A 24,536-nucleotide genomic window follows, 5' to 3' on the forward strand; every position below is an offset into this window, starting at 1 on the left:
CTATTTTATCTTACAAAACTTTTCCCAGTCTGCTGTTGTCTCAACTTTTTTTTAATGTATTTTGCCATCTAAATGTTATTAAAAAAAATATTTATGCAGAAGACCTTTTCATCTTTGCAAAATCATCAATTGCCTTTACAGAGCAGAATAACTACCTCAACCAGTGGAAAAATAATTTAAGATCTAAGACTACCACTAACCTGCTGTGTAACTTTAAGGGAATCACACGGCCCTCAAGCCAGAATAACGGAAACACTTGTCTGCATAAACGTCTAAGTACTTGAAAAAATCAAATAGATAAATCAATTATAGAACTTTTAAATGTTGTAAAGATATTCAACATTATCAAACAACCATAAGAATTGACTAACAATTTGGTAGTTCAAGTAACAGAAAAAAAAAAACTAGTCATACTAATTTTAAGTGAAGTCATTTAAGAAATCTGTACTCTCTCAACATCAGTTTCACATCACTTTGTCACCACTATTAAAATATTTTGAAACATTAGCCAAAGGCAGATATAAGAACATTGGCTGCAGAAAGTAACTATCTAAAGTATCTTGAAGGCAAGTTGGATATCTAAGAAACAGTGGGAGGTGTGTGACTGGGAATGACCCAGAAACTTGAGTAGACATAAACACGTGAAACCACTGAAGGTGTGTGTATGTGGGTGTGTGTATCAACACTCTATACTAAGTGCTATTTCATAAAATGTGAAATAAAAAGCATTATTTCTGGAATAGCTTATTAATTCCTGAGAAATTAATACAATTCTGTCAAGGCTCCAGTTGATATACTTAACACCTCCTCATGCTAATTATCCCCGCTACTTCTGACTTACCGAAAATTACACAGGGCTATTCACTACCATGTTATCACTATGAACAGAAAAACTTCAAGTAAATATTAAACCTAAATACAAATTTTGGCCTGTTTCCTCATAGTTAAAAGCAGTGTAGAAATCCTGGAGGAAGAGCAGATCAAATGTCATCCCTGACCTACTTTGTAAATACTTAGATAAGACATAGGTTATTTATTATATATAATATATACAGTAAATAGATATGTATGTGTACATTTAAACCAGGAAACAAACAGAACTTAAAAAATTTTTTGTAACAAAGCATTTCAAATATGGTAGCCAACAGCACAAGTTATTAATAAAGAACAATTTCTTTTGCATATATAATTATGAAGATTTTCAAACAAACTCAAAAGAGTATTGTATTACACCAATCTTCCACATACCTATCACCAATTACCAAGATTTTGCCATTTATTTCAACTATCTTTTTTTAAAAGTAAGTCTCAGAAACTGTATTACATCATCTAACACACTACACATGCATCTCTGAAAACATGGGTACTTTCTTATATAAACAGTGTCACTGTCACACCTAACAACTACTTGATATAATCTTATACTCAATCTTAGTGAAATTTCTCCAACTGCCACAAAAATGTCTTTTCGAAAACTTGTTTGGATTAGGACCTGAACAAGACACTTCATTTGATGATACTAATACTTTATAAAAATATTTCATGGAAACAAGTATAAATAATTCTATAATAGATACCTATTACTTAGCTTAATAATTTTTTATATTATTGCTCCATCTGCTTCAATTTCTTTTTAACCTTAAGAAATGAAACCTTACAAATACACTATTCAGAGGTAACAATGATCAGGAATTCGGAGCTATTATTACCATGCGTATTCTACACCTTTATGTTGCAGGTTTTTAAACCTTAATGCTCTTGTAACACAGTATTCTACTACAATTACCTCACATCTCTCAGTTTTTGAGATTGCTAATACATGCAACTACCTCATTCATTAATTGCAATATCACAGTATGAATAGACCAGCTATTACAGTTCGTGGGCATTCAGGTGTGAGCCAGGAATCTACTTTTTCTATACAGATCTTCCCTTTGTTCTAAACCCTTGCCCCAGTCTCCCCAATTTTATAATGCTATGTCATATATCAAATTTCCACATATATGAGGGTCTGATTATGAAGCCTCTGTTCTATAAATATGGCCTATTTGTCTATTCTCATACCAATAATGAACTGTTTAATACAGCATTATTCATAACATTTAGCCTACTCTTACATATGCCTAACATTTCCCACAGTAAATAATTTTAAAAGCCCATCACAGTTTTGAATAAAGTGGAGGGACGGACCTGCCTTCCCAGATATTAAAATGATCATTAAAGCCTCATGTACCAATCATTCAGACCCAGTCACATACAGCCACCATACAGGTGGTTGGGCAATCTTGTCCCAACCACCAGTTTGCATTCTACAACTTACTATTTTGAGGTAAGTACCAGATATTTTTTTTTAATAAACTTTACTTTTAAGAGCAATGTTGGGCTCATAGCAAAACTGAGCAGAAAAGTACTGAGTTCCCATAAATGTCTTGCCCCCTCAGGTACAACTTCCTGTACTGTTAATATCCCCCACCACAGCAGTACATTTATCACAATCTCTGAAGTTATAATGGCACATCCTTCCCAGCTGAAGTCCACAGTTTACATTAGGATACTGTATGATGGTATGTAACCACCACTCTTTATCATACAGAAAGCTTTCGCTGCCCTAAAAATCCTCTCTGTATTGCTTAGTCATTTCTCCTATCCTCCTAACCTCTGGCAACCACTTAGCTTTATTTTTTTTTACTGTCTCCATAGTTTTGCCTTTTCCAGAAACTCACACTCATTGTCATTTCAGGTTGGCTTCTTCCACTTGCTAATAAACATTCAATTCCTCTATGAATTTTCATAACTTGATTGCTCGTTTCCTTTTCACACTGAATAATATTCCACTGTATCACAGTGTATCAGCTCATCTACTGAAGGACATCTTGGTAGCTTCCACGTTTGGGCAATTATGAATAAAGTTGCTATAAACATCTCTGTGCAGGTTTTCCATGGACGTACATTTTCAATTCATTCAGGTAAATACCAAGGAGCAAAACAGCTGAATCATATGCTAGTATGTTTAGTTTTATAAGAAACTGCCAAACTGCCTTCTGAAGTGGCTGTACCACTCTGCATTCCCATCAGCAATGAATGAAAGTTCCTGTGGCTCTACCTCAGTAGCTTTGGGTGTTGTCAGTGTTTTATATTTGAGACATTTTAACAGGTGTGCAGTGATCGCTCATTGCTTTAATATATGCATAGACTTCTGTGACCATAACCACAATCAACTTTGGGACATTTTAATCACCCCATAAAGAAATCCAGTACTCTTTATCACTTCTCCCCTCTAACTCTGCAGTTCTAGGCAACCACTAATCTACTTTCTATCCCTCAGTTCAATTGCTCAGTCATGTCCAACTCTTTGCAACCCCATGGACTGCAGCACACCAGGCTTCCCTGCCTATCACCAACTCCCGGAGCTTGCTCAAACTCATGTCCATCAAGTCAGTGATGCCATCTAACCATCTCATCCTCTGTTGTCCCCTTCTCCTCCTGCCTTCAATAATGCCCCGCATGAGGGTCTTTTCCAGTGAGTCAACTCTTCCCATCAGGTGGCCAAAGTATTGGAGCTTCAGCTTCAGTCCTTCCAAAAATATTCAGGATTGATCTCCTTTAGGATGGATTGGCTGGATCTCCTTGCAGTCCAAGGGACTCTCAAGAGTCTTCTCTGACATCACAGTTCAAAAGCATCAATTCTTCAGCACTCAGCTTTCTTTATAGTCCAACTTTCACATCCATACATGACTACTGGAAAAACCAGAGCTTTGACTAGATGGACCTTTGCTGGTAACATCATGTCTCTGCTTTTTAATATGCTGTCTAGGTTGGTCATAGCTTTCCTTCCAAGGAGCAAGCGTCTTTTAATTTCATGGCTGTAGTCACCATGTGATTTTGGAGTGATTTTGGAGCCCAAGAAAATAAAGTTTGTCACTGTTTCCATTGTTTCCCCACCTATTTGCCATGAATTGATGGGACTGGATGCCATGATCTTCGTTTTTTGAATTTTGAGTTTTAAGCCAGCTTTTTCACTCTCCTCTTTCACTTTCATCCAGAGGCTCTTTAGTTTCTTTTCACTTTCTTTCTATCCCTATCACCTATTCTGAACATTTCATATAAATGGAACCATACATACTTGTGATTAGCTTGTCACTTAGCATAATTTTTTTTAAAGTTCATCTATGTTGTAATATAAGTACTTCATTTTTTTATGGAGGAAAACAAAAACTATTTGTTAATTCACATATTAGTTGGTGGATATCTAGGTTGCTTCTGACTTTTTGACTACTATGAATAATGCTGCTACAGAAATTCACATAGAAGTTTATGTATGGACATGTTTTCCCTTCTCTTGTACAAACCTAGGAGTGGAATTGTTGGGTCAAATGGTAACTATTCTGTTTAACCATTTGAGAAACAAAGTCTATTTTACAGTTACTAGACCATTTAACATTCCTGTGGCTCAGATGGAAAAGAAATCACCTGCAATGCAGGAGACCTGGGTTCAATCCCTGGGTTGGGAAGATCCCCTGTAGAAGGAAATGGCAACCCACTCCAGCATTCTTGCCGGGAGAATCCCAGGGACGGCGGAGCTTGGTGGGCTGCCGTCTATGGGGTCGTACAGAGTCGGACACAACTGAAGTGACTTAGCAGCAGCAGCAAAGTCACTGCATATGGTGGCTACAGCCACGAAATTAAAAGATGCTTGCTTCTTGAAAGGAAAGCTATGACAGACCTAGACAGCATATTAAAAAGCAAAAACATTACTTTGCTGACAAAGGTTTGTCTAGTCAAAGCTATGGTTTTTCCAGTAGTCATGTATGGATCTGGGAGTTGGACTATAAAGAAAGTTGAATGCTGAAGAATTGATGCTTTTGAACTGTGGTGTTGGGGAAAATTCTTGAGAGTCCATTGGACTGCAAGGAGATCAAACCCATCAATCCTAGAGGAAATCAACCCTGAATGCTCAACGGAATGAATGAAGCTGAAGCTCCAATACTTTGGCCACCTGATGCGAAGAACTGACTCATTGGGAAAGACCCTGATGTTGGGAAAGATTGAAGGCAGGAGGAGAAAGGGATAGCAGAGGATGAGATAGTTGGATGGCATCACTGACTTGATGGACATGAGTTTGAGCAAGCTCCGGGAGTTGGTGATAGACAGGGAAGCCTGGCGTGCTGCAGTCCATGGGGTCGCAGAGGTGGGGGGGTGGTGGTGGTGTGTGTGGGGGGGGGTGGGGGGGATGTGTGTATAGGCTGCACCAGGTCTTAGCTGCAGCAAGCAGTATCTTTTGGTTGTGGTGTGCAGGATCTAGTTCCCTCATCAGGGATCAAGCCCAGGCCTCCTGAATTGGAAGCAATGGATCAGGAGGGGAAGTTCCCTTTCTGTCTACTTTTAGGACAGTTAGAGAAGAATCAGTGTTAATTCTTTGAACATATGGTAAACTTCACTACTTAAGCCATCTGAGCCTTGGCTTTTCATTTTGGCGGGGCCAGGGGCAGTTTTTTAATTACAAATTCACCCTCTTTATTTGCTATGTGTCCAATTTCGATTTTCCACTTCTTCAGTCAGTTTTGGTGCTTGTATCTTTCTAGGAATTTGCCTCCTTCCTCATTCACAGTATTGCCTTATACTTTTTTAAATTTCTGTAAGGTCAGTAGTAATGGACCTGGTATTCATCTACTGGTCAATCTAGCTAAAGATTTATCAAGTTGTTGGTCTTTCCAAAGAAAGCAGTAAAAGTTTCACTGATTTTCTATTCTGTATTTCACTGATTTTCACTCTAATCCTTATTAATTCCTTCTTTCTACTTGCCTTAGGCTTCATTAACAGTTCTTCCAGTGTTATAAAGTGAAAGAGTAAATTACAGATTTGAAATATTTAATCTTTAATACAAGCATTTATAGTTACATATGTCTAAGGACTGATACAGCTGCATTTCATAAGGATTGGCATGGCATGTCTACAATTCCACTTATCTCGAAGTATATTCTAATTTTCTTCATGATTTCTTCTTTCAGTTATTGATAACTCAGGAATATATCACCAAATTTCCACATATTTGTGAGTTTCTCAAATTTCATTCCATTGTGATCAGAGAGCAAACACTGTATCAATCCTTTTATACTCAATCCTCTATTTCCTTGATCTCCTTATCCTACTCATTGATGAAAGTGGAGTACTAAAAAATTATAATCTTACTGTAAAACTGTATTTTTCTCCTTTCATTTCTGTCAGCTTGTTTCCTGTATTGTGGGATTCTGTAGGTAGATGTGTATGTAACTATTTTGTCTTCCTGATGGATTGGCCCTTATATGTGGAATCTAATATATGAAACAAACTTATTTACACAACAGACTCAGACATACAAAACAAATGTATAGTTACTAAAAGGGACAGGTGGTGGGGAAGGGATAAATTAGGAGTTTCGGATTAGCAGATACAAAACACTATACATAAAATAAACAACAAGGTCTTACTGTATAACACTGGGAATTATATTCAATATCCTGTAATGAACCAAAATGGGAAAGATCATGAAAAAGAATATACATGTATAACTGAATCACTTTGTTGTATACCAAAAACACAACCCTGTAAATCAATTATACTTAATTTTTTTTAATTTTTAAAAATATAGTGCTACTATGAACACTCTTTGGAGAAGGCAATGGCACCCCACTCCAGTACTCTTGCCTGGAAAATCCCATGGACGGAAGAGCCTGGTAGGCTGCAGTCCATGGGGTCACTAAGAGTCGGACACGACTGAGCAACTTCCCTTTCACTTTTCACTTTCATGCACTGGAGAAGGAAATGGCAACCCACTCCAGTGTTCTTGCCTGGAGAATCCCAGGGACGGGGGAGCCTGGTGGGCTGCGTCTATGGGGTCGCACAGAGTCGGACACGACTAAAGCGACTTAGCAGCAGCAGCAGCATGAACACTCTTATCTTTTCAAAGTACATCCAGGAGAATGGCATTGAAACATGTATAATATCATATAAGAAATGAATTGCCAGTCTAGGTTTGATGCAGGATACAGGATGCTTGGGGCTGGTGCACTGGGATGACCCAGAGGGATGGTATGGAGAGGGTGGTGGGAGGGGGATTCAGGATTGGGAACATACGTACACCCGTGGTGGATTCATGTTGATGTATGGCAAAATCAGTACAATATTATAAAGTAATTAGCCTCCAATTAAAATAAATAAATTTAAATTTCAAAAAAAGTACATCCAAAACATGTGCTTTTGATTTTATTGAGCTTAACTCAACTTCACTTTCCATTTCTATTGTTTTATTTCTTGTATTTTGAGTTCACTCTTTTTCTAGCTTTTGAAGTTGAACATTTAGATCACTTAGTTTCACTTTCTTACATCTTCACATCTTTTAATAAACTAATTTTAATAAATGTTTTTAAAGTTATAAGCTTACTTGCAAAGTACTGTTTTAGCTGCATCCCACAAGTATCTTCATTGTATTCTAAGTAGTTTACAGTCTTCATTACGATTTCCTCTTTAACTCATGAACAATAGGAATGCATTCTTAGTTTCCAAACTTTTTTTAAAAATTTACATTGTTTAAAATCTTTCTAACTGCATTAGATAAGAAAACATGATAAGTAGCTTGACATTTAAAATATGTAAAGTATTCCTTTGAGATATACATAATATTTTAAGTGCTCCTTATGATCCACACTTACGGCAGAAAGCAAAGAACTAAAGAGCCTCTTGATAAAAGTGAACGAGGAGAGTGAAAAAGTTGGCTTAAAGCTCAACATTCAGAAAACTAAGATCATGACATCTGGTTCCATCACCTCATGTCAAATAAATGGGGAACAGTGGAAACAGGGACAGACTTTATTTTGGGGGGCTCCAAATCACTGCAGATGGTGACTGCAGCCATGAAATTAAAAGAGCTTGCTCCTTGGGAGAAAAGTTACGACCAATCTAGACAGCATATTAAAAAGTAGAGACATGACATTACCAACAAAGGTCCTTCTAGCCAAAGCTCTGGTTTTTCCAGTAGTCATGTATGGATGTGAGAGTTGGACTATAAAGAAAGCTGAGCACCAAAGAATTGATGCTTTTGAACTGTGGTGTTGGAGAAGACTCTTAAGAGCCCCTCGGATTGCAAGGAGACCCAACTAGTCCATCCTAAAGGAAATCAGTCCTGAATATTCACTGGAAGGACTGATGCTGAAGCTGAAGCTCCAATACTTTGGCCACCTGATGCAAAGAACTGACTCATTGGAAAAGACCCTGATGCTGGCAAAGATCGAAGGTGGGAGGAGAAGGGGACGACAGAGGATGAGATGGCTGGAGGGCATCACCGACTCGATGGACATGAGTTTGAGTAAACTCTGGGAACTAGTGATGGACAGGCAGGTCTGGCATGCTGCAGTCCATGGGGTCGCAAAGAGTCGGACACGACTGAGCAACTGAACCGATGAATATAAAAGACTGTATTTTTTCATTTCCTGGGTACATCATTGCTAGCTTTTTAAAATTTCATTGCTCAAAATCATTATATCTTCAAAGTATAAATTTACTATTATTTACCCTACTTGGTACTCCATACTTAATGCTGAAGACACACTTCTATTTCTTAATGCTTGAAAAATTCCAGTCATTATCTCCTCAAATATTCTTTACTATTCCCTCCATTCTCTTCTCCTGGAATTCTTTTTCTGTATCTTCCTAAAAGTATTGCTCTGGTTAGTTGGCATCAGAGCTTTATATAAGTAATGACCATGTACAAAATCATTTTGAACACCACTAGAAAACTCCACTGTCTTCTGGTGATTAACATGAGCTCCATTTCTACTATTCTCCTTCAAACTGAGAACTCTTTGGCCTTTTGTTTGATTCCTTGTGTAACAGGCTCTTACTCATTGCTCAAAACTGAGGATTTCCAACACACAAACACTGTTGCAGTGCCAAGCTTTGTACTGAAACTGGTTAAAGGAAAAATCTAAATCAGAAACTGTTTTTAGAAAGTTAAACCCCTTTTTCAATCTCAGCAGAAAAGTAACAGAATTTTAAGTATTTGTGACATTCGCAGTTGATGTCAGCTGGGAAAAGAATGGGTGTTAAGGAAGGAAAAGGCAGTAAGGGGAGCCAAGAAGTAATACCCCCTGTTAGTACTTCTCATTACTATTTGCACTTCTAGTTCAGCTACTCTCCAAATAAATGAAAGCACAGCTATTACAACACCAAAGCAAAAGCTATTCTAATTAGGAAAAATACCAATATTTGGACTTCTGGGGTTATTGTGACCTGATCTGCTGAAAGATAAAACATACAAAGACTACTGAATACAACAAAACCATGACTTATACTGTTACCCCCCCGGTGAAAATCATAAAGACTAGATTTATACTTCATGCAACAAGATGAGCTGCTGCTTTACAGGACATCTTTGAATTTGTTTAGGCAAACAGCCAAGCCATCCATAAACTAAATCAACCTTTACCTTTTACACACTGTGTAATTTCTTTAGAAATGACACTAAAAACTGTCAAAAAGGATCATAAAAACTCTCAAAAAGAAATTCATAAAAAGTTAACTCACTTATTCTCTATGGCTAGTTTAAGTTCACTGAGAACTTCAGATAGTAAAGATACAAAAGTACACATACAGATTATTTACTGGGTCTAGATGTATTCAAAGCAATTTTAACATAACAGGTATGTTTTTGAACAAACCCACATTCAGAGCTGCTTCTATATAAAACTGCAATTGATCATGTATTTCAGAAACGAGTTTCTTAGTCATTTTCATTTCTTCAGAATTTTATAGAAAAGACAATTTTATAATTTCAGAAAAGATAAGGAAAACTATACTTTATTGAAGATAAAAACCATATCTCATTCATCCCAACCTCCACAATGTCTTGCAGACTACCACCAGGCCTAGACAGGAACACTAGCTTTCCCATCTCCTTGTCAGCCTATGAAGAAAAAAAATTAACAGAACAGCCACCCCTCCTGCAACCCATGAGAAAACCATCCAATCCCACACTGTAGTGAGTAAACCTTTCCAAGGGCTGAATTCTGTGAGCCCTAGCAACCTTCCACCCTATAGAACAGTAACTTTCAAACTGTTTTTACCATGATTCATAGCAAAAACTGTATTTTATCACACAACTCTATACATACATGTGTATATGTAACTAAAACAGAAAATTTTGTTCAATTATACTTACTTAACCTTACCAGGTAAATAATGTGTGTTCTTTTCCATTGTATTTCTTTTCAAAAAACTGCTGGTAAAAACCCATTCAATTCTGCTATCCATCAAAGAGCTACAACCTAGTCTGAATAACACCACTCCAAGACAGTGGTTTTCAAAGTGAGTTACACGTGCCTGAACAGGTACCCAAAGATCTTCCAAGGGATTCACAGCCACATGGTGTTTTAACGGAATCAAATTCTAGATCCTCAACTTCCACAAAAATCTTTCCTAAAATAGAGACATGTTTATGTGTAGATTCTCCTTGCACCTCCCTTTTCTTAATACCCTTCTCCCTACATAACAAATGAAAGGCTTTCACCTATCCTGAGTTTTACTATGGTTCACTGCCTTATAGTGTAAAAACTCCACCGTGATACAAAACCAGAGGGCTAATTCAAAAATATCAACGTCAGTAACAAAGTGAACGACTAGCAACTGGGTAACAAATCTTTTGGCAGGTCACACAGATGGCTCTAGTGGTAAAAGACCCCACTTGCCAATGCAGGAGACATGAGACATGGGTTCAGTCCTTGGGATAAGGAGATCCTCGAGAGGAGGGCATGGCAATCCTCTCCAGTATTCATGCCTGGAGAATCCCATGGACAGAGGAGCCTGGTGGGCTACAGTCCGTGGAGTCACAGAGTTAGACATGACTGAAGCAACTCAGCACGCATGCATGCATGGACTGCAAAGTCTACTTCAACAAAACTGAAAGACGACCTATTTGAGTTGTCAATCTATAAAATTGAAGCTAGAGCACTGGGTGATTGAACACATAATTCAGAAAGAGTTAAGAGAATAAAATAGCAATCACTATTTAAAAAAAGAAAAACTTCTATTTCCATCTACTTATTTATGAGACCAGGGGCTTAACTTATATCTATTTTTGTTTTGTTTTAAGGCCATGCTGCTCAGCTTGTGGGATCTCAGTTCCCTGTCCAGGGATTGGACACGGGCCACAGCAGTTAAACCCCAGAATCCTAACCACTAAGCCACCAGAGAATTCCCAACTTATATTTAGTTAAAAAAAGAAAGAAAAGAAAAAAACTGAAACATATCTTTTTCTAGACATTAATAATATTCACTAGAGCTTAATGACTTAATTGGGCAGGAGAATGAATCTCTCTCTTAAGACCTCCATTTCTAGTAATTCTTACACATTATAATACTATTTTTTAAGTGTATACAATATTTATGATGTAATCACTTGTATACTTTAAATTACGGCAATACTGCAATACAAAAGAAATTTATGTGCATATTTTTATTGCAGAACAATCAGACCAATTTTTCTAATGGCTTTCAAGCACAAAATATTACTGTAGGCTAGTGGTTCTCAAAGTGTTGTCCCGGAACCAATAATATCAGCATTACCTTGTTAACATTCTAGAAATCCAAAGTCTAGGATCCCACAGATCTAGTGAATCAGAAACTCTAGGGGTGGGGCCCAGCAATCTTCCTTTTAATAAACCCTAGAGGTAAAATCCTGATGCACACTCGAATTTGTGTTCTAAAAAATCACTTTTTAGAATAAAATTCTGAGGAAGATGTTAAAACTAACACAAGGAGGGGGAAAATGTAAAATTCCTGCTGAAGAATTTATTGACATTTATTTTATTCAATGGATCGGTAATGGATAGTATCATAAATCACTATGATTGACTATAATGGATATGTCTAAAGCATGAATTTATTTAAATTGTCAGCATTAACAGTACAATAGAATTGACATACTTCCAATCTTTTTAAATTTAAAATTAAAATTTTTTTAAGGAATGAGGGGTGTATGTAAACATTTTACAGAGTAGATAAATGTTGAAGGATCACCAGTCTAGAGTAATGGTTCTCAAACTGTGACCCTTGGACTGGCAGTAATGCAATCACCTACAAGTTTATTAGAAACACAAATTCTCAGGCTCCAGCCCAACATACTGTGTTCCAACAAGTTTTCCAGGTGATTTTTATCCACTTTAGAGTCTAAAAGTTGCTCGTCTATACTAGACCATCTATTGCCAAAATTTGACGTGCATCTGAATTACCTGGAGAGAACCTTAAAACATCAATTGGTATAGACTCTAATTCCAAAGTGTCAGATTCAGAAGTCTGGGGTAGCTTCCAAAATTTTTCATTTCTGACAAGTTCCCCAGGAGATTATTAATGCAATGCTGCTACTTCACAATCACATTCTGAGAATCACTCACTGGTCTAGAGGTCTCTAGAAACCATATCTATACTTCTTATGTCAATATCCAAAATGTAAACCATTCCCGTCATCCTTCAGAGTAAGGTTCCCTCATGATATGCTCTCATACGTTTGCCTTATACACTTTGTTCATTTGCCTTATACACTTTGCTTTTTTGGGGGACTCAGCAGAGTCTGGCAGGGACATGGAATCAAAGCCATTGCAAGGTGTCATCTCTTAGAGCGTTGTAGGTCAGGAAGATCCTCTGGAGAAGGGAGAAGCTACCTACTCCAGTATTCTTGGGCTTCTCTGGTGGCTCAGATGGGAAGGAATCCGCCTGCAATGCAAGAGACCCGGGTTCAGTCCCTGGGTCAGGAAGATCCACTGGAAGAGGGCATGGCAACCCACTCCAATATTCTTGCCTGGAGAATCCCACGAACAGAGGAGCCTGGCGGGCTACAGTCCATGGGGTAGCAAAGAGTCAGACATGACTGAGCAACTAAGTGCACTATTAATCTTTTTTCTCCAATAGAATTAAACTTCTATGAGTACAACAGCCACACGAATCTTGCCCCTTCTGTATACTCAGCACCAAGGCACAATGCCTACCTGATAGTAGGTATTAAACATATTAATGGATAATTAACATTTGTTGAATAAATTACATGAAATGTCAGTTTTAATATAACAGCTAAGGCTATTATTAGAATGCCAACTGTCCTGATTTACCTGGGGCTATCTCCCAAGTGCTAAGAGGACTGAAAGTCCTGTGTCCCAGGACTTATCTAGCCTACCATATTAAATATCATTAATGTCAAAAGACAAAGAAATATCTAAATAATGTATTATTCAACTTGTTTTACAATTTCATTCTTAACCCTAACCTCTAAATAGACTTCTATTATACAATCCAACTAGAAATAAAATCAAGATTTATTCAGTGATTAAAATTAACATTGTATATACTACTGAGAAACTTGACAAAAAGTTTTAAGACAGTTTTAGTACGGGGGTTGAGGGAGACTTATAAACTTACCCTCTTTAGCCAAATATAACTCTTTAAATTTTGCTCTCTTTTGATTAAATTCTTGCTCAAGCTGTTGCTTTGCACGTAAAAATTCTGCGTTAATTTTTTCCAATTCTGCCACCCGCTGCTGAAGAGAAACTGAAAAGAAAAATACTAGTTAACAAGTAATAATTTTATTTATAAATTAAGTTACAAGAATTGATTAGTATTGCAGCTGCATATTTCTATAAAGAAACAAGTGGTCAAGCTTCTCCCAAAGATCCACTATATTCCTGGAAATTTTTCAAAAAGGACAATTCTACTCAACTTAATACACATGTTGTGAATGAATCCTGTAAGCTGAAACAGTACATATATGGAGAATCACATAAAGCAAATTTCCCAAAAGAAAGCTTCAAAGTTCCTTTGTATAACTGAGTATGTCCATCCACTTATGAATTTGTTAAATACTGGATTATTTGGGCTGTTTATCCTACAAACAAATCCACTGCCAATCTTGCCAGTTCCTCTCTCACGAGTTATAAGCAAAATCTAAAGGGCACTCTGATTAGCACAGCTATTCTAAACTGAACCGTTCTCCCACTTTCAAGATGGCTCATTATACTGAAATCATAATGAAAGAACCTTTCATATAGAAAGGATACAGAACTGTACATTTTGTATGAACTCTCCATTACTGGGGGATTATCCGGTTTTTAAATTAACTTGATTATGGTATGGCAGGGACTGGGACCCATTTTTACCCATTTTGAGGAGCTCTATAATTTGGCCACAGCTGATTATATAAACACCTATCCTGACCAAACCCTGAGAGTATTTTGGTTCAACCAAGGAGAGGGAAATCCAAACTCTTGGTGGCATCCTTTACCCCAACAGCAACCTAGCCACAAAGCTATGACCCTAATTGCTCCAGGGGATGCTTATCAGTAGTAATTGCTGCTACTACTGCTAAGTCGCTTCAGTCATGTCCAACTCTGTGCGACCCCATAGATGGCAGCGCACCAGGCTCCTCTGTCCCTGGGATTCTCCAGGCAAGAATATTGGAGCAGGCTGCCATTTCCTTCTCCAATGCATGCATGCATGCTAAGCCGCTTCAGTTGTGGACTCTCTGCAACCCCATGGACAGCAGCCAACCAGGCTCCTCTGTCCAAGGGATTCTCCAAGCAAGAATACTGGAGTGGGTTGCCATTTCCTTCTCCCAGAAAGAGAGATAATACTACGCGTTATCAGTAGTAACACGTCTGCCTAATTATCTAGGTCAGCAGAGGTCTCGGATCCCTACAACCAGATAACAACAATTTACTAAAATTTTAACCATGATCTGAGATTATCTCTGAAGGCCCTAATACTCCTCTAAACCTATTACTCAATTAAATTGAGCTTATAATTTTATAGCACACAGGAAAAAAAGTCTGGAAAAAATGCAATGATCTGTCTACAAGATATAGGACTACGGCTAATTAATTTATTCCATATGCTTATCAAAGTTCTCTACAACTCCTTCAATAATAAATAATTAAAAACAGTATTTATTTGCTCCCATGACATCTTCAGTCAAGCCTCACTACAGATCTAACAGCATCAAAGCAATCCAAGGCAAAAAGAGAAAATGATAGCTGCTTTGAGTTCCCTGTCTTTAAAGGTAAGGAGTTATTTTGAGGAGCAAACATCTAGGATCTTTTCGTCAAAGCAAAGAACGACATCTGATCATGTGAACACGTGTTAACCCTCAGAGAAAAAGAGGAATGGAGAATCCACTGGAAGGGGGAAATGTGTATTTCATATTTACTTTTGAAATCATGAAAGAAATAAGTTCTCTGTACTATTTACTTGTCTTGGTATTTTTAATTGTCCAGATTCCAATTGTTAAATAAATTAAGCAAATTTTCCACTTCACGTTTTAGTTACAGGTAGCTACTCATTAAAACATGAGTTAGGGAAAAGCAATGGGAAATAAAGAAAGATGATCCTTCTGTTCTTATCACTAAAAACTACACTCCCACCCACTACTACCTTCCACTAAAGTGCACACAGACACACACACACACACACACACACACACACAAAATGTCCGTACTTTCAACATTATATTTAGGAACTGAAGCTAATAAATCAATAAAAACTAAAATACAGCCTTTAAAATTACAGCCGAGAAAGATTAAGTGTGTTTCCAATACTCCCCACCCTGTCCTGGCTCTGACCTACAGTTGAGGCACAGTCCACACCCACAGATCTGGCTGCCTCTCTCCACAACTGAGGACAAATTTCAGTTCCAGCAGTCGTGATCCCCTTGAGGATATACCAAGTAACTAACACTCTTACTTTTTTTTTTTTTAATAAAAAAATTTTTAATCCTCCCTCAAATTTTCTTAAATCCACCTCAACTATTTCCAACATACTACAGTTCTACAACACATAAAAAAGCCCAAACAACTGCTTTTTATAAGAATGCCTCTACAGCTTTATCTGGAAAAATCAATTCACCTTGCATAAAACAACAAGAAAGTTTAAAAACAGGCATCTCTTAAATCATAATGCATGAGCAACCAACCACAACTCAAACTGAAAATAGATCTCATCACACAAAATATTTTTTTTTTAACATGGCGACTAGCAGTTCACAATAACTAATTAACAGTTCATGTAAAAACCACTTAGCCTGGCATATAAGAAAAAATGGGTAAATATTAGCTATAAGCTAGTAAGATTTACTGATACTAAATGAATAAGAGAAAACAGCAGACTGATCAACTGGCTTTGACAAACGCCCAGAAGTCACTTCTAGCCTCATGATTCTGACTCAATTCCATGCTTAGACTTCCAGCTCATATCATTCCCTACTACCATGTATCATCCTAGCAACATGCCACCATTAATGCCAACTTCAACAACACTAAGCCTGCTGTAACTCACAGCTGAAAGCTATTAGCATATCAGACTCTGTCAAACATTCCACACATTCTGTATACTGCTACCTTGAGTAATAAAATAAAGGGGGCACACTATGTTATGCAATGACTTCTTTTAATGCTTGATATGCAAAGAGAAAAATTATTACATCATTTATTCAAAATGTCTGCATTGGTGGTATAGCGATGAGCACAGCTGCCTGCCCAAAGTGTCTGAATTAAGCAACAACACAAAAAGAAAAGAATATGGCAAATAAGTGAAGGAAAGGTGCAATAATTGTTAGGTATATCTCCTTCCCCAATTTTGACATGAATGTGAAAATATGTAATAATTTAGAAATATTTTAAAGCCTCAAGCTGGGTCCTACTATTACACTCTAATGGTATACTAAACTTGATGAGACATTATCAATGGGGGGAAAAACACAATCTAGGTTAAACGTTACTACAATCAGAATTTTTTTTGTTTAAAAACATTTAGGATCCAGGAAAACACCTATTTCAAGCAAAAAAAAAAAAATGCATAACTCCAGAGGAACAAAAGAATCTGAACAGTTCCTGAAACTCAGAAGTCTTAACCTGTATATCACTGACTTTAAAGTGAAACTATTGAGTATGGTAGCTATGTACATCCATCCAATGGAATAACATTAAGTCAGAAAGATTATATTAAAAGATTAAGACATAAAATTATATTGAAATATCACATAATACAACCTATAGAAATATACATATATAAGACTGGTAAGAATAGGCCAAATTATATTCAGAGCAGTTCTCTCTCTGAATCAAAGCTAATCAAAAGGATAAATTACACTTGATTGTATTTAAATTAAAAAGTAGTAAGGTGCTTCATTTTTTTAAGTTTCAGTGATTATAATTTTGTCCTATTGCTCCATCTCAATTTCTCTGCTCCTAAAAAGTACACATAACTTACTTCAATGGTCTTAAAATATTTTAACACAGTAAAGAGTCATTTTTTAAAACTACACATATATTTTCCCACGTATATATTATTTAGCAAAATAATTTGCTAAAATTTTTAAAAATGTGCTAAAAACAAAAATCTTTTGTTTCAGAAGTGGCCTGTCAGCTGGCAAATGACCAGTACTCTGAAAACTCTTCCCTGTACTCGGAAAACTCTGTCCAGCCTTTTAAAGGATTACTAAAAATTATTATTTGCAGTAAATACACCCACTGAATGATGCCTTGTTTAGGAAATATTCAGTAAATCCACAATTACTTGCCTCAGTAAGGAAGGGGAAGGAGAAGGGAAAGTAAAACAGTCTACAATAACATTACCAGTCACCTGACAGCATTAGAGCAAATAGATACAGCACTTGGGAATAATTTTTTCCATAATACTAAAAGATAAACATAAACTCTTTAGTATAATATAAAGCCTGTCATCTCATTTTATATAATCGTCCAAAATCTGACTCTAACAACTTTAAGATACTGCAGCCTTTCTCCCTGTCCATTTACTCAGATGAACCATTTCTAAAACAAAAGAACATCTGGTGATGAAGTTTACACAGAACATCTTTTTAGTCTTCCTTATGTGAAGCAAAATGAAAACCCTTATTTTCTTTTACTCTATTCTTTTTTTAAAACTCTCTTAAATAATTAGGTGCTATAGTATTTCAGATAAAAGATAACACTTTTTAAATGATGGGTTTCAAATAAGAAAGTCAATTATTTCTCATGTAAAAATTAGGTGTTTATGCAAATGACTTGAAAATGTTGTCATAAATCCACGAAAAATATTAAATGAAAACAACTGGCACCAAATTTTAATTCAGGGAGATAATGATATAATGAAAAATTAAGAAGAGAGTCTTCAAAAGGGCAAAAGTAGAATTAAGGATGGAAAAAACTGTTGTGGGGAATGGGTGGCAGGGGTGACAAGAACAGCGGTGAGAAGAATCAAAAACAGAACATTTTCTAATTTTCAACCTCCCTAGAGATGTTAATGATCAAAATTAATTAATTAACCTCTAGGCATTTGCAGTGTGGAATTTTATGGGTCCAATTTTTAGTTTACATTATTGAGTGGGAATAACAACTAGATAATAGTGTTATAAGGATTGTATCAAGAAGGCGATGGCACCCCACTCCAGTACTCTTGCCTGGAAAATCCCATGGACGGAGGAGCCTGGTGGGCTGAAGTCCATAGGGTCGTGAAGAGTCAGACACGACTGAGCGACTTCCCTTTCACTTTTATGCACTGGAGAAGGAAATGGCAACCCACTCCAGTGTTCTTGCCTGGAGAATCCCAGGGACGGGGGAGCCTGATGGGCTGCCGTCAATGGGGTCACACAGAGTCGGACATGACTGAAGTGACTTAGCAAAAGATTGTATGGATTACTATAATCCAATGTATTTCAAACTAAATGTCAATCCATTAGTAAGCTGTTACATCAATTTAGTGATTAGCAATCTGCCATTTAAAGTTAATAATAAAATATAATAGGAAATACCAGCAACACATTTAATATGGGTATATGTTATTTCATGATTGGGTTGCACTGGAGAAAGTGCTTCTTACAGTGGACAGAGGTCAAAATAGTTTGAAACACCAATTCCTAATTCATGCAGGAATCCATTCCTATAACAGACATGTGATCACATGGCTTACACATAAACATAAAGCTAACAACTCAGTTCACTGCCTTATGGGGCAGCCAATTCCACCATTAAGAGATTTAGATTATCCTCCCCGCTTTACTTGAACTGACCACCTGTTAAAAATATCTATTTTTACTAAAAGAATTTTAAATCATCTTCCTTAGAAATCTTAGTTTTGCCCTACAGAATCAGTGAGGAAAATTTCTATTATCTGACATCTCACACTTGCCCTCTCCTTTCTCCAGATGAAACATCTCTTCACCATTTAATAATGTCTAAATTCTTCATGATCTCGGTTGCTCTCTTTGCACACTACGGTTAGTCAAAAATCTACATAAAACAGGACACACTAATCCTAACACAATACCAGCTTAGTAGAAACATTGTATCTGGGGGCTATACTCTTAATAACATACTATAAATTTACCCTAGCTTTTACTGGCTGTGATCTCACATTGTCATTGCTGGCCAAATAAAGATAACTTCAAAAATAAGCTGACTATGCATAATATCTTATATAAAATGGATAGCCAACAAAGACCTACTGTATAGCACAGGAAACTATACTTAACATTTTGTAATAACCTATAAGGGAAAAGAATCTGAAAAAGAGTACATACACACACAAGCAAATATATACAACTGAATCACTGTGTTGTACACCTGAAACTAACACAACATTGTAAATCAACAATACTTCAATTTTTTAAAAAAGCTAACTATATGGTTGAAATAAACTATGGACATTTTTGAATACTGGTCAAGATATACAATATAGTTCAACCACCATTACATGTATTTTACCAGATTTTTTAGTCACCTTAATTTCTGATTACACATAGCCCAATTACCGTAACTGTCAAAAGCTCATGTTCAACAACTGATATAACTATGCGTGGATAAAAATGGATACCATCTTATTCAATTTGTACAAATTGGTATTATTGTACTTCGAGTATTTCAAATACCAAATGCCAAGCCAGATGAAAAAGCGTGACTCTCACTGGACTTTTTGAAAAGCAGATATATTTTCTAACTATTTGGATATTTAAATATTTTAGAGTCCCACTTATAAGACAAATAAAGCAATTCAAAACTTATATATCTTAAGCTTAAAACTCAAAGAAGGCTTACTTAAGAAAAGGCCAAAAGAATTCAGCTTTCTGCCTATAACTCTACTGGCATTCATAAGTAGAGCCACATCATGCCACTTTAGGACCTAGCTTGGAACTCTGAGAATTCACTATCAGTGAAGTTGAATTTAATCCTTATTTTGTTTGACCATGTGTCAGTAAGGTTGCTATTGAGAATGCAAATTAGTACAACCACTTTGGGAAACAGTTCCTTACAGATGCACACCTACCATATGATACAGCAATCCTACAAATGAAAACATATTTCCACACAAAGATTTGCATACAAGTGCTCACCGAAGCTTTGATAATACTTACAAAACTACTTTGGCTTATGATAACCAAAAATTGGAAATAAACCAAAATGCCCACTATAAATGGACAAATAACAGTGTATTCATACAATGAAATATTAGACAGCAACAAAAAGAAATACATTACTAATTCACACAATCTAGATAAATCTCAAGATTATCGTTTAAGTGAAAGAAATCAGACACAAAAAGTATGATCCCACTTATATAAAATTCTAGAAAAGGCAAAACTATGATGACAGAAAGTAGAGAAGCACTTGTCCAGAGGAGTTTAACCACAAAGTATCATGAAAGAACTTTTTGGGGTAAAACATTCTATTAACACAATTATGGTGATGGTTACAAACTATGTATGTTTGAAAACTCATGAATCTATATACTTAAACCTAGTAAATTTTAGCATAAACTGTTTTTTGATCAGCTCTACTGTGGTATGAATTTTAAAAAGTACAAGAATAAATTAGTGCTTGGTAGCATTAAGTGCTATCCTATTAGTGCTTCATAGCATAAGTGCTATCCTCTTCAGGCCAGTTTTATTATCTTCATAGCACTTATCACTATCTGAAACTATTTCCCTAAATATCTGAATGTTTAAATACTGTTCCGTACTAGAGACCCTCAGTGAAAACTGAGACTGTATGTATCCTGCTCATTGTTACATGTTACATTTTTAACACCTTGAACTGTGGCTAACACATGGAAGGCATTCAATAAACATTTACTAAATAAATAAGTAAACAAAAAAGATAAGCAGGAATAACTAAAACCCATTGATGAAGAGGGGCATAAGTCAGGGTTTTAAAAGACAGCAAGGATTTGAAGAAACAAAGGAAAGAAGAGTCTTCAACTGCAATGGAAATGAGACAGTAATGTATATCTGTCCAGGAGTCAGCAAACATCTCTGACAGGCAAAACTGCAACTTCCCCAACTTTGCATACAAGTCCCAATGAGTCACTCCTTGGCTTTCCAAGGTAGCCATGGGGCTTCCCTGGTAACTCAGTTGGTAAAGAATCTGCCTGCAATGTAGGAAACCCTGGTTTGATTCCTGGGTCAGAGGACGAGAAGGGATAGGCTACCCACTCCAGTATTCTTGGGCTTCCCTTGTGGCTCAGCTGGTAAAGAATCTGCCTGCAATGCGGGAGACCTGGGTTCGATCCCTGGGTTGGGGAGATCCCCTGGAGAGGAGAAAGACTCCAGTATTCTGGCCTGGAGAAGTCCATAGACTATACAGTCCATGGGATCACAAACAGTCTTGACATGACCGAGCAACTTTCACTTTCCAGCCACCAAACACATGAAATGTGGCCATCTGAATTATATGTTAAATATGAAACATATACAGAATTTTGAAGACTTCAGTACAAAAACATTTTACTATCTCATTAATACTTTCTATCACATGTAGAAATTATAACATCTGGAATATACTGGATAGAGTATTAAAATTGATTTCACAGAAAGTTATACACACATGTTCAGAGAAGCATTATTCGTAACAGCTAAAGAAAGGAAACTCAAATGTTCATCAATTGATGACTGGATAAGCAAAATTTGGTATATTTATACAACAGAATACTATATATCCAAAAAGGAATGAAGTACTAACAAGTTACAAGATGGATGAGCCTTGAAAACATTAAGTTAAAAAAGCCAGACACCAAAGGCTACCTATTGTACGATTCCATTTATATTCATAGAAACTAAAATATTAGTGGTTGCCAGCAGTTGGGGACGGAGAAGGCGATGGCACCTCACTCCAGTACTCTTGCCTGGAAAATCCCATGGATGGAGGAGCCTGGTATGCTGCAGTCCATGGGGTCGCGAAGAGTCAGACAAGAGTGAGCAACTTTACTTTCACTTTTCAAGCATTGGAAAAGGAAATGGCAACCCACTCCAGTGTTCTTGCCTGGAGAATCCCAGGGACGGGGGAGCCTGGTGGGCTGCCTTCTATGGGGTCACACAGAGTCGGACACGACTGAAGTGACTTAGCAGCAGCAGTTTGAGAAGGAGGAATGGAATGGGGAAAGACTGTTAACGGTCAGGGTATTCTTTGGAGGATGAGGAACATATTTCGAAATTAGTGGTGATGGATGCACAGCTCTGCAGACATTCTAAACACCACTGAATTGTATGTTCTAAAGGGGTGAAGTTGATGATGTATGAATTGAATCTCAAATAAAGCTGTTAATAAAATTAATCTCAATAAAATTAATTTCACCTATTTAGAAGTGTTCGTTTCGGTTTGATTTTTTTAATCTTTCAATGTGGCTGCCAGACGCAACTGAAGTGACCTAGAACAGCACAGTACAATGTGGCTGCCAGAAAAAAATTTACACTCTTTGGCTCATATTACATCTCTGTTGGACAGCATTGTTCTAGAGAGCTTACGGGGGAGGGAGATACTTTGATATTTTGAGTTCTCATTTTGAGTTCTCTATTTGTCTGACACTCTGTTTTTCCCAATTTGCCAGCCTACTTCAAGTATCACCATACTTTACAGCCAACTGAGACACTAAGATCAGTCATCTTAAAACCCAAGATCCCCTTTTCCCCTGTGCTTTCCAGTAGCACAATGTCACTCTACTACAGTGTGCAGACTATGTGGTCTAATGAGATAAGGAGTTTGTACAAGAATGTAAAATCAACTAGGACACTGAGCATGTTTCCAGGGTTCCTTGAGAAAAAATGACTGATTCTAGGTCTGGGGCAGAAGTATAAATGATAAACCTGGAACACCTTGGCACCTATTGCAATTTTATCAAAGGATTTCCCTTTCTAACAAAGGAGTCAACTTAGAGGATTCAATGGCCAACAATGAGATAATCTGAACATCAGTGTGGTAGGCTGAACCAACCCTTCCCCTCAAATACTAATTTCCTGATCACCAATCCAGTAAATATTATCTTATATAGTAAATGATATAATTAAGGATCTTGAGAAAAGTAGTTTATCCTGGACTATAATGTACCCATAAAACCATTCCTCCACCATTCCAGATCAAGGGGCATTATACCTACTCACACATACAATTCACAGCAGATAACTCTTAAGAAAAAATTTAATTACTTTTGGTTAACAATCCCTTTAATATAAAATGCAAATTTACTCAGAATAGTCTGAAGATTTTCTTTTTATTCATTTTAACTGGAGGCTAATCACTTTACAATATTGTGGTGGTTTCTGCCACACATTCACATGAATCAACCACAGGTGTACATATGTCCCCCATCCCACCTCCCTCCCCACCCCACCCCTCTGGGTTGTCCCACAGCACTGGCGTTCAGTGCCCTGCTTCATGCTTCAAACTCACACTGGTCATGTATTTTACATATGGTAATCTACATGTTTCAATGCTATTCTCTCAAATCATCCCACCCCCGCCTTCTCCCAGAGTCCAAAAGTCTGTTCTTTGCATCTCTCTTTTGCTGTCTTGCATATAGGGTCATCATTACCATCTTTCTAAATTCCATATATATGCATTTATATACTGTATTGGTGTTTCTCTGACTTACTTCACTCTGCATAATAGGCTCCAGTTTCATCCACCTCATTAGAACTGACTCGTGAGTTCTTTTTTATAGCTGAATAATATTCCATTGCATTTATGTACCACAACTTCTTTATCCATTCATCTGCCAATCAACATCTAGGTTGCTTCTGGGCCCTAGCTATTGTAAACAGTGCTGCAGTGAACCCTGGGGTACACATGTCTCTTTCAATTCTGGTTGCCTCAGTGTGCATGTCCCGCAGCGGGATTGCTGGGTCATAAGGCAGTTCTATTTCTAGTTCTTTAAGGACTCTCCACACTGTTCTCCATAGTGGCTGTACTAGTTTGCATTCCCACCAACAGTGTAAGAGGGGTCCCTTTTCTCCACACCCTCTCCAGCATTTTTTTGTAGACTTTTTGATGCCAACATTTCTGACCAGCATGAGATTGTACCTCATTGTGGTTTTGACTTGCATTTCTCTGACAAGTGATGTTGAGCATCTTTTCATGTGTTTGTTAGCCATCTCATGTCTTCTTTGGAGAAATGTCTGTTTAGTTCTTTGGCCCATTTTTTAATTGTGTTGTTTATTTTTCTGGTATTGAGCTGCATGAGATGCTTGTATATTTTGGAGA

General features: G+C 37.0%; 1 protein-coding gene across 5 annotated transcripts in view; it reads right to left on the reverse strand.

Annotated features, from left to right (window-relative positions):
• The window catches only part of RABEP1 (rabaptin, RAB GTPase binding effector protein 1), a 93,840-nt gene that overhangs the window by 50,493 nt on the left and 18,811 nt on the right, over window positions 1-24,536 (reverse strand). For 4 of the 5 annotated variants that reach the window (XM_069603198.1, XM_069603199.1, XM_069603194.1 and 1 more), the window contains exon 2: window positions 13,441-13,569. The exons of the other annotated variant lie outside the window; for it this stretch is intronic. Coding sequence is in view for 2 of the 4 variants with exons in the window: in XM_069603199.1 (XP_069459300.1) it covers window positions 13,441-13,569 (129 nt within the window). In the remaining 2 variants the exon portion in view is untranslated. The remainder of the gene's footprint in view (window positions 1-13,440; window positions 13,570-24,536) is intronic. 5 annotated transcript variants of the gene reach the window in all.

Source organism: Ovis canadensis, chromosome 11 (genome assembly GCF_042477335.2).
Source record: "Ovis canadensis isolate MfBH-ARS-UI-01 breed Bighorn chromosome 11, ARS-UI_OviCan_v2, whole genome shotgun sequence".
Classification (NCBI taxonomy): Eukaryota; Metazoa; Chordata; class Mammalia; order Artiodactyla; family Bovidae; genus Ovis; species Ovis canadensis.